At 34.2% G+C, this 12379-nt stretch overlaps 1 protein-coding gene across 5 annotated transcripts in view; it reads right to left on the reverse strand.

Annotated features, from left to right (window-relative positions):
* csmd3b (CUB and Sushi multiple domains 3b) overlaps positions 1–12379 on the reverse strand; it is a 561056-nt gene that overhangs the window by 31991 nt on the left and 516686 nt on the right. For all 5 annotated transcript variants that reach the window (XM_088601884.1, XM_088601883.1, XM_088601882.1 and 2 more), the window contains 3 exons: positions 9329–9511; positions 6966–7142; positions 2891–3070 (listed from right to left, as the gene is read on the reverse strand). In XM_088601884.1, the coding sequence (XP_088458010.1) occupies positions 2891–3070; positions 6966–7142; positions 9329–9511 (540 nt within the window). The remainder of the gene's footprint in view (positions 1–2890; positions 3071–6965; positions 7143–9328; positions 9512–12379) is intronic.

Consider the following 12379-nt stretch of genomic DNA (forward strand, 5'->3'; position numbering starts at 1 on the left):
GATGAAGAAAGATGATAATATTTTTAATTATCACAGGAACTTGTAATTTGTTTACTCTATTTATTCTCAAGAAAACAGGAAAAATATAAACAAACAAGAATTAAGCCAACATCTGCTGCTTCTGAGCCTGGGTTTCTATTTCTGATTCCCTATGTTTTGTCACAAATTCCGATTTCTTTGTAGTAGCCAGGACAGAACTCTCAGCTTCCCATCTGCAACATGATTCATCAAGTACACTTGACAAGATCTGCTGTGTCTCGTGTGTCTTGGACATTATCATGTTGGAACGCAAATTCTGGACAAATTACTGCAAGATTTATATTGGCTTCAACAAATTGGAGATGATCTCTAGAGGTGCCAATCCTTTCTAAACTAATCTTCTAAAGGACATAAATCTGTCCAGCTCAATGAGGTGTTTCTATTGTTTATAATGTGTGACAGTGTAAACAAGCAAACAATCCAAAGTAAATGAAACACCCGAAGCACTTTATTAATACTCTGAATTAGTATGTAACATGCTTGAAAGCACTTCCAGATGATAAAACTGACCTAGTTTTCATAAGCTAATGAATAAATAATGTGTATGAATTTATAACTTAAGTGTCCAAATGAAATAATTTGTAAGAATGAAGAGACCTAGATGAGAACAGGCATCCTGAGCCAGCTGCTGATGTGACTTCATAGAATACGAGATATGTAGGAAGCAGACAATAGACGTTAACACCCAATAATCCTAATAATTCATCTTTGTGGACTAAATCTTTCTTCAGCTGAATGATATATCAAATATTCATTAGCTGCAGAAAACCATAAATGTAAACTTTGCACTCCATAGGAAGGCTAGCATAGAGACAAACATATGGAACACTGGCATCAAAAATATATGTGGGGTTATGCATCTAGAGGAGCACCTTCAGAGCTCTTTGCTTCTTCTGCATTATTACTATAGGCTTCATCATCATTTCTCAATTTCTGTCAGAGAGCCCATGACGTTCTTCTATGTCACACTTTTTATGTCTTTCTTGCTAATTTCAGTGCCTCTCCTTGTTGCTCTGTGTTTCACATAATTGTCTCAGTACCAGGGTTTCAACAATGTGTTGTGCAAAATGCTTGGTAGGAAGGGGAGAATTCTATGAATGCTACTTAGGAAGAAGCAGCAGGAGTATGCGTGAGAAGAAAAGTGTTTGGAATAGGAAAGGAAGGTGTCTAGAATGTTTTCCTTTCCTTCAGCTGAAACTTTATTGAGTTTTCACCAACTGAAGAACTTTTCTCAACAGTCTTTCCAGCCTCCTTTCTGAGTCCAGAGTCAGAGAGATGTTAGTGGACTATACACTAATTATACTAATATAACTACATCTTTTTTTCTATTACAGTGAAAAATGCTCTAATAAAGATGGCTATTTTAAATCCCTAATCTACTTAATCAATTATTTTATCTTTTTGCCTCACTAATTCGTCAAGACATTTGTTTTTCTGTCCTTTCCAGCCTGAGTGCGCTGCCTAATATTTTCAATATTTTCATTCTAAGTATTCTTAGAATACTTAGAAGAGAATTGTACAGGATTGTTTTGAGAGGCTTTTAAGAAAAACAGCTAGAAATATGCAGAATCAACCATTCTGGTATTATGTGAGAGTGTTTGACACAACACCACCAGCTGTGTCTGGGTATCATCAAATAATAAAAAGTATTATAGGCTATACAGATGGCAGTACATAAATGTATTACAAATGACCTATGACCACTCAATTGCCTTATTTGTTATTGGTAACATAGGAGTGGTAGACAGTAAAACAAGGTGTTCTGCCATCTTTTCAAGAATTACTACTACTACTACTACTACTACTACTACTACTACTACTACTAATGTATTACTTGAAAAACAAGTAATAGGTTTATTCCATGCTGAAAAAAAAGAAGAAAGAGAACACAACGTTTCGGCCGTGGAGCCTTCTTCAGGTGTGAGGGTGTTAATGGAGAAAAAACTCAGTCCCCTCTAAAGAATATAACTTAGATTTCTGTCTCTAAATGATCCTGCCACATAGAAGGACTCATTCATTGTTAGAGGCAAAGGGATTGGTCGTTTTTATGTTAAATACAGCTGATGTCCACAGTTGTCATTATTTAAAGATCTGCTGAGTACTGACACACTGGGGAACACCCTTTGATATCCAAAAGCATTCAATCCAAATTTATGTCAGAGAACAGAAAGCTGTGTTTGTCTCTGCTTTTAATTAGTTGAAGCAAAGGAGATTTGTAAAGGCTGGGTATTCTGTTTCCTACTGGAAGTTTACCAAACACAACCTACTGTACATGTATACAAAATACCCTTAGATGTGCAGTGTTTGAAAAGCAAGTAGGACCACTGACCTGTGTTTAATCTTGACACAGTTTTCCAAAAAACATATTGATGTACTGCCAGTCAAACTGAAAATTGTATTTTTAAAATAATAATTAAGAATGTGAAATAAGGTGATAAACTCTGGCTTTTTTAAATTATTGTCTCAGTTATCCTGAGAGGGATCATTTCTATTTTGCAATACAAATACAAATTCAACCTTGCTTGTGTAGACATTCTGATGTTAAACATGTTGATTAATCAATTATTGTTTTTCTGAATTAGATGAGTATTGATTCTTGTTACAATCAAACTTTGAAGAGAAGGTACAAAATTGCTCACTCCAAAATGCAGCTACAGTGAAATAATAATAAAAGCAACACAAACATATCACACTGTTACCTCTTAATACTAATTCAAAGAGGTGAAAATAGGAAGTCAAAAAAGTTTAATTTTAAATAATACGTTGTAGGGGATGTAACATTATTTAATAATATAATACATTACCTAGTGAATAGACATGCAATTTTGCTTTACTTTTTAATTACACTTACCTTTACAAATTGGCATAACACCACTCCATGTGCCATTTTTAGTGCAGGTACGAGTCATTGAACTTAATGGCTCCATTATATACCCAGGCTGACAAATAAATGTTATATTTTGTCCAATAGTAAAGTCCTCTCCATATCTGAGTCCGTTTGCTGGAATTCCAGGATCCCCACAATTAATCACTGAAAGAAAAGTGCTTAGTTTATTTAAACATAATGGTTCACTATACAAATGTCGCAGACAACTGACTATTTTTGTATTGCCAGTTTTTCTACAATTACAATTGTCCTGTATGTCCTGTTTTACAAATAAAGTTCAAAACACTATATGCAATAAAATAGTAAAGTCCATATCAAAATAAAAAATGTAGTTGCAACGTACACCAAATATAGACCTTGATTTGTTTAATACATAATGCTATTGTTACAACTGAACAAGCTAGGATATTCACCCATCCCAACACAGAGAGCAGTAAATTAATGTTCTTAAAAGGTTATGGGGTGTACAAACACTTGTCCATGACTGTGAATCATTTAATATGCTTCTGAATTATTGAGGTCTGTGTGCTCGCACACAGACACATATATAATGTGTCAGATTTTTATAATATCTTATAAGAAGTAACATTAAGTAACAATCCTCTTAAAATCATATCTATAAATTAGTTTAAATAACCCAACAATGTGGCCACAAGGATATCTCCAGGCAGTATGTATTTTATTCTAAATAATAGATCTTACAATAAGCTACAAAATCAATACACTGCAAAATGGCAAACCACTTTTGTCATATGTGGCATTGGTAGTCTAACAGCAATAATCAATATTGCATATCTTTTACAATTATTGATGCTTCAAATGGATTATTAAGAAATAGACCTGGTTGATCTGATTCATTTAAAAATCTATTTAACAATTGCCCCTAAACTTAAAGGTCAGGTGCATTTGAATTAAACAGTAATAAACTATTTTTGACATTGTTATGGTAATAAACTCAGAGATTATATTTACAGCTGAGAAAAAGCCCTTTAAGATTTACATTCCTAAGAAAGTCTTGATCTCATTTTTGCACATTTTCAATAAAAAAAATTACATTTAATCTTGAATTATAATGGTCATATAGTACAGCCCAGTTACCATATGCATTTCAGAAGACCTCTAATTTTTTCTCTTGTAATAGAGGACATGCTATGCTAGAGCGGCATATGACAGCTCATTTTCTATTCCTTTTTTTTCATTAACATCTCATAAATGTTACTGTACTTGATGTTTTAATTAAACTGCTTATAAAGTTCATAATTATATTTAAAGATCCACTGCTTCATTACTAAGAATTGAAAGATCAGTACTTAACATCCATCCATTTTCTAATCACTTGATCTAAAACAGGTTCACTGGGGAGACCAAGCCTATCCTGGCAAGTAACAGGTGCAAGTCATAACCCTGTGCAGAACACCAGTACATCGCAGTCTTAACATACAGTGGCCTTCAAAAGTACTTGCCTCCCTTGGACTTTATAACATTTTATCTTACAATATGGAATCATAATGTATTTAATGAGATTTGTTGCCACTGATCAATATAATACACTCTACAGTGTCAAAATGAAAGCAAAATTCTACAGATTTGTCTGTAGCAACTTGTCTTTGCAAGTCATGTAATTAGTTTAATGTTGTCCACCTGTTTGTTCTACATGAGTTCAAGTTAAATACACCCCTCTCTCAGAAGACAGTACTCATCTAAACTGAGGGAGGTTGAGCATTGTTTCAAAGAAGAATGGGCAAAAATTGCAATGTCCAGATGTAGAAGAGACTTATCCAAGAATATTCATGGCTGTAATTTCTGCTATGGGTGCCTCTACCAGATATTGACTCAAGGGAGTGATTACTTATGCAATCAGCTTGATTTTCAATTTATAATTTAGAAGAATCTGCCGAATTTTATTTTCACTTTGTCATGTAAGAGTGTTTTGTGTTGGTCGATAGCAAAAAACCTCATTAAGTACATTATAATTATATATTGTATTGCAATAAAGTCTGAAAAGGTCCAAGAAGGGTGAGGTGAAGACTTTTAAAAGTCACTGTACTTTATATTTTAATGTAGCTTATTATAAGTTAGAAGAAATTAAACTTGCCATTTAGTAAATCTTTGATTCACATTGATCAAAATAGCAAAAAAATTTATCACTACACACTATAAAAAAACACACGAGCAACCAATATGAAGCATGGAGGCTAATCCATCACATTTACCAATCAAAGCTAACTACTGTAGCTCAGTGGCAGATGTTCCTTGTCATTAACGTTTTAACATTAACATTAACCATTTCTGTTCTACAAAATAAAGAAAATCATTGGCTTAAAACAAAATGGTTAAACTTTCAGCAGAGGGATCACAGCTTTTACCCTTCATTGGAGAATCAAACATTTTAGACAAAATGGCATTTCTTAAGAAAGCAAAGTTAAATGTTTGCACTTCTCAGCTTTCTTGTAGAGATGAATACAGTTTTGTTCAACAAACATTCTGTGCCTATTGTGCTTTATGTTTCGAGAAAATTGTTTTTCACACATTAATTGTCCAATGACATTTTCAGACAAAGCATGAGAAAGGCTTCAAGGATGAGACAGAAAAAGGTTCAGTCAATCAAATGGATCATAGTGAAATAAAGAGTTTTATTAAGAAATAATCAAGCATTAGAGAAAAGCTAGAAATTGCACAATGTGTTGAAAAATGTGGAAAGTTATTACAGTTAGGTTAACATATAAAAGAGGATATTCTTAGTTGGTTGAATGTTTTGTTTAGTGGTTTGGCCAGAATAAAGATATTACCTATGCCTGCTAGATCAGTGGAGAGACACACGATGTTAAAAGATGCAATAGTATTTTGTGTAAATGCTACTGCTACTAGCGGTTTTTGCACTGTGACTCAAATGGAGTCTGAGAAAAGATACACTGGTTAGCATTGTTGTCTCACATTCTTGGGGCCCTGGGCTCAGTTCCTGGGGTGTTATCTGTGTGGAGTAGGTATGTTCTTGACATGTTTGCATGGGCTACCTCCAGGTGCTCCAGTTCCCTCCAACAGTCCAAAATAATTCTGCTAGGTTAATTGGCTTCTGGCAAAATTGGCCCTGGTGTGAGTTTGTGTGCATTTGTGTCTGTGTGTGGACTTGTACACTGTGTCTCCTGCCATGCACCCGTTGCTTGCCATAATAGACTCCAGCTACCCCGCTACCCTGTATTGGATAAAGTGGTTGGAAAATGGACTGATGGATGTATTAAGGCAACAAACATGGTTTAAAACATGGTTCAAAGTATTCTAGAATCAAGGCCATGAGTTGAAGGCAGTAAATTCAACCAAGCAGTCTTTGGGATTACAGAGACAGCATGCATGAAACAGGTAATTTCGTAGGTTCTGTTAAACTGTCAATTTAAGATATGCATGTTACCCATGTACTTAGAACTTGAAATACATTTTGAGACGTTTCTGTTGAAGCACTTACGGAGTGATACTTTTCATTGGATGAACTGATACATTTACTGTATATTTTATGAACGGAAATAAGGCTACCTTGATGAAAGTTTTTTTCAGACTTTGATGATGGAAATACAGTAGATATTTTAAAAATTTGATTAACCAAATCCATTGTTTAAGTATTTACAGCTTTTAGTCACTGATGTTCATCTTTTAAATTTATTCACAACTCCCATTATGTTTCATATCAGGTACATTTAAATAAATTATTCCCTGCACAATTGTCTTCAAAAAGATTTTTTTTCTTATTTTCTTTCAAATGTAAGTTCTCATATACTTCAACTTTTGAAACAATTAACCACGTGTTTGAACTAGATCATCCCTTTCTTTCGGATAATCCCTCTGAGAGATACAGATTAGTGGCTACAACCTTTAATCCTACACAGAATATTTATTATTCACGCAGCATAGTTGAAAGGAGTTATAATTTAATGTTATTTTGGTTTAAACACAGACTGGAGATGAATAATAATCAGTAAGGTTTCTAAAGTTGATAGAACATCATTGATTTAATATCGCATAAAGTACCTTTAATTAATATACCTACTTGTGCAGTTAGGGGCGGTTCCAGACCATGTTCCATTAGCCAGACATTGTCTCCCAGAAGAGCCAGATAATATGTATCCTTCCATGCATGAGTAAACAACTGAGTGGGAGAAGGTTGTCCCATCAATTCGGAACACCTTGCCATTGGTTGGGGTCCCTGGATTTCCACACTGCACAGCTAAAAGCAAACAATAAATGGCTTAAACGATAAACCTGAGAAGAAACTGCAAGAAATCAACTGCAAGGCATCTTTCTGGAAATTCAGGATATACACAGAGGGACTCTAGTCTGCCTTTAATGTCATTGCATCAAATGTGAACCTCTTATTATGAAAGTAAGCTTCAATTCAAACAAATTTTGTAATAAAAAAAAACTTGGAGGAAAATCAAAGTGTCTAATAAACATACAATAGGTAATGAAAGAATGAAAATATCATAAAATTAATTTTCTTGCTGATATGATCATTGCTAATAGAGTAATAAATTTATAAACATACATTACAGTTACATTCTTGAAAAACTATTTCCTGAGGCTGGGATGCAATAGCTGCACTATGATGCCATATATCGAAAGGACAAGCTCCTAGATCTCAGAAAAACAGAACAAGTTTGTGCCTCGTTAGACCTCAGCCTCCAGGGGTGTAAGAGTTAACAATCTGGAAATATTTTCAACTGCAAAACTGAACTATAGCTGTTCAAAAGGAACAAAGAAGGAAATAGTTTGGCAAAATAAGCTGTCTAGTTTAGAAAAGGGTAACATCTTGAGGTAGAAGGGTCCATAATAATAAAGGAAATAAAGGGAGAAAGAAAACAACTCTTATATTTCCAGTTGACACCACATCTCTAGTGTCACACAACACATTTACTATGTTTTATTTTTTTTCCTCTTTAAGGGGAAAGTCAAAAAGAAAGATCTTGACTTTCAGAAAGAAAGAGGTAGTGTAAGTGGTCATGTGACGTACAAGCATAAACTAAATACTGTATACTGTATACAGTATGTATAGAATATAGAACAAGCATACTTCAAAAGCTTTGGATTATGTAATGAGATTGTGTTAATTTAATCTTTATTTTCATTTCACGATAGATATAATTATTTTGTAAATCAAGATATTATTTTTTACAGTTCATCCATACAATCAATATTTTCAAATAGCGCATTAGAAATTGACTATGAAGCAAATGCTTGCTCATGCACATGAAGAATTATTCTCCCCATCAGATGGTTTCATTTCATTTTGAAAGGCTAAATGTCAAATCTAGTGCTTAGAAATAAAATATTAATTAACAGTTAATGTAACTGCAGATGAAGCTTGCCTCACTATGTCTAAAACTGTCAAAATGCTTTACACAAAGTCAAATAAAGTTGCTTTGTTAGGGACATATTTTACCAAACTCTGGTAAACTCTGCAGAATGATGAAAAATATTATTTTTCTGTTTGGTTAAAGAAAGTTCAGTTGCATTTGTGAGAATGTCATTCCAATTGGATGTCACAAGCAACTAGAAATACATTGACCTCCAAAAAGTATTGGTATAGCAAAGTCAAAACTTTTATTTTAGATGACACTTACAGTAGCTTATCATGATCATGGCATGCATGACCACCTCTAGATAAACTATCATCATTGATAAACTAACTAATAATGGCAGCAGTGAAATAAATTCTGAAGTTTACTGTTTATGTAAAAAAAATGCTTCCATACGTATTTCCATACATATTGGATAGAGCTTCACCACATAGCATGACAAACACCCAAAACATATGGCCAATGCAATCAATGAGTTAATTGAAGAAAAAGAAGGAAAATCTTGGACTGACCAAATCGATTTCCAGATTTAATCTAATTGAGAATGCATTTTACAGTACATGTTGAAGAAAACATTGAAGTCAGAACATAAAGGCTGGCAAAGTATCAAACAGTTATACAAAGAGATAGGTGAGCTCAATGGGTTATGCAGTTCATGAAATTACTGCCTGAAAGGGAATAACTTTATGAAGTTACTCAACCAAATTCTTCATTAAATGTAAAAATGTGCAATAATTATAAAAATGCAACTGTTTCACTGAATTTACTTAAGGTGAATGTACTGTATACCAATACAGTGCTCACTGAACACTTGAAATCACTGAATTAAAAGCAAATTGATTTTGGAATAACACAATCAAATGTAGGCATGGCTTTTACCCATATCAATGACAATATCTTGTACATTGGAAACACTCCGATAATTTGAAGGATTTTGAGGTATCCCTCCTTTGCAAACTGGGTCTCAAACTTATATGCTTAAATAATGAAGAAAAAAATCAGCATGCTCTCTCTGTTTTTTTAACTTACTCACTGTGTGATTATAATCATTTCTTACGTTTGCATGATGGCTGTCGTCCTGACCAAGTTCCATTGGGGAAGCACATCCTTTCGGCTGAACCATAAAGAATGTACCCTGTAGCACAAGTGAAGCGCACCTTGCTTCGGATTTTAAAGTCACTCTCTTCCCTCTCACCATGGGCAGGAACACCTGGGTCCCCACAGGTACCTGAAGAATCACCTGCAGACAAAAGCAACATTAATCTTATTACTGAATAGGACATATAGTATAGGGTGAAAATCATTTGTAATAGATTCTCAACAGCTCCTTCAATGGTGTTCATGAGCTTATGAGCACATGAAGTAGGGACACACTGTATGCTACTCTTGAAAAGGGTGCAATCTTAAGAATAAATTAATTTCAAGCCTCCCATCATAACATTCAAGAAATTTAACAACAGAAATTTCTGTATTCCCTGCAAATACATATACAACAGCAAAATATACCTTATCCCACTGGCCATTCAAGATAACCACTGTGAACCATGTTTGTTCAACAATCTCATTTATGGTTTTGTTTTGCCGAAAGTGCCCTGCCTTTCACATCAATGAAACAAGAAGAATACTGGATTAATGTGTTAAAGGTTAACATTTATAAACATGAAGATTCCCCGTTTGTCTAAATACTGTAACCGTGTTAAATCTGGCAACCAACATATGTGAACATCATAGTTCAAATGTGCTTGTCTCTTCACATTCATAGCAATGTGGCAAAAAAGAGCAATGGGAGCTCTTCTTGTACTTTCATCAGTAATATCAATGACAATGTCCTCAAATTGACATAGTTTTATCTAAATAACATTTAAGGCTGCTTATTACTTTATACTAAATGAATCTCTTGTTATACAGGGGAATAATTGTATTTTTTACTTAGCTTGATCTCCAATTTTATGGATATAAGCATATCTCTTGTGCAGGATTTGTCACGCAAATACAGAATGAGAAACATAAACCCAATTGATTGTAAAAGTAAATTCTAAGGCAACATTTTACTTTCCCTCTTGCTTTATAAGTATCTAGTTAATAATAAAAAAAATAGCTGCTATTTTGTCTCCATTTTTCAGCAATTCTGTGTTTTCTCAGGCCTGAGATTAAGCAGAATAAACCACTCAGAAAGTCCCAAATTACAGCCAGAAAAAATGGAACTTTCTGTAATAAATTACTTTTTGGTATCATTAAGTATCACATTAATTAAGACCTAATTAATTTTGAGGCTTAATAGCCCTGGAATGCCCTACTCATTAGTAACGTATCATATAACCAACAAATGGCCCTAACAAAATCAATTTTTATACTGTAAGTCTTGCATACCACTACAGACTTATATCAGGTACACACTGAGCTCTATGCAAACCCAGGAGACATATTTAGGTAGCTATTATACAGAGCTGCAGGCTATTTCCTGTACTTATTTACACATGAATAAGGCAGTCCAATGAATCGTATGAAGCTGTTACCTTTGATTTTCTAATAATTAGGAGACTACCTACTGTTTTTCAAACTTACATTATCCTACAGGTCTTTTTACTCAGTTTGATTTTGAACTGAATGTTTCTTGGCCCTGAAAATTTGATCGTTCCTCTCCAATGCAATGTTCACAATCCAACAGTTTGGTACAGTAACTATCTTAAAAACAGAAAACCAAGGAAATAAAGTGTTTAGTTTTCTCACCAAGTGAAAATTACGTACCCTGCATACAGGAAGCATTACAACTTGAAGACTGTTTGTTCATATTCTAGTTACAGTACTGCTGGGGATCTCCAGTAGTGCCGCAGAGCAGATCAAGAGTTTCTGGATCTTAAGCAACTCAACCATTTCTAATTTGCTGGCACTGTTCCTGCTCAGACTGGGAGTATCTGTGTTGCTGTGTGTACTGAATGAATCACAGTTGTGCTCAGATTGGAATCAAGAGTAAGACACTGACATTTAACAATAAGCAAAGCTATGAATATTTATAATCAAGGACAAAGATTCTATAATTGACACAGAATTTCAATACAATTCAATAACTTCAAAAAATTCAAAAACAACAAAAAACATCAAAAATACTGTAAAACAAAATAAACAAAGTAACCAAAAGAAACAAAAAAAAGCACCATGTTACCCTAGTATGGTGCCATATTAAATCTGGAACCAAAATAAATTATCTAGCTTGTATGCATAATATACTTTTTTTCTGGCACTACCCAAAGTGCGTAACCATATTGAGGTTGTTGATCTAGATTGACAAGAAAACTGGGAATTTTGTCCGAAAACTCAGCTCCCACATCACCACCATGGTTCGGTAAAGAATCCATATTATTTCATCCACTACAACAGTTCACTGGTCAATCTCACAATTCCCTCTACCCTCAGTTGTGAACAAGACCCCAGGGAACTTAAACTCCTCCTCTTGGGGCAGCTGTTCCCCCCACTTCTGGAGAGAGCCATTTCAGCTTGTTCAGGGAAGTCCAATTCTATTAATGTCATTGCAATTACAATGGGAACAAGTAAGCACCTCAGAGGGTATAGTACGTAAGTATGTAAAAATAAAAAAGAACAAGAACAAAAACAACAAACAAGGTGTTAGCTAAATGGATAAATGGAGCTCTAACCCCAGACTGCCATTTCAATATAGAGATCGTGTTATCTCCCCGGTTGTGAATATTTTTGATAACAGTGATTTAATATGAGTTATGAATAACTCCCAACTGGAACGTGAAAGATTCCCTGCATACTATACATACAGTACTAAATTCTCATGTGAGATGATTGATATGCTTTAACACCGTTACTTTGTCTTGTGTTACATCAATTTTTAGTCTCTCTAAGTGTGTTGTCTTATATTAAATGTGCTGAGTGCACCCTATTTCAGGGACACAAGGACATTATTTCTTTATTAGCCATCCCAATGGTCATATTCTACAAATCTGAAATGACAGTCATGAGACCATTAGAGTTATGGTCAGAGGCTGTTCTTATGATTTGACAGAGTAATATACAGTGCAGAGTTTAGCATAGGGAAAAAAAGCATTTTACTTCTTACCCTGAAAAGATTTAATTATAAAAT

The sequence above is a fragment of the Lepisosteus platostomus genome, chromosome 12 (genome assembly GCF_059453375.1).
Source record: "Lepisosteus platostomus isolate fLepPlt1 chromosome 12, fLepPlt1.hap1, whole genome shotgun sequence".
Taxonomy (NCBI): domain Eukaryota; kingdom Metazoa; phylum Chordata; class Actinopteri; order Semionotiformes; family Lepisosteidae; genus Lepisosteus; species Lepisosteus platostomus.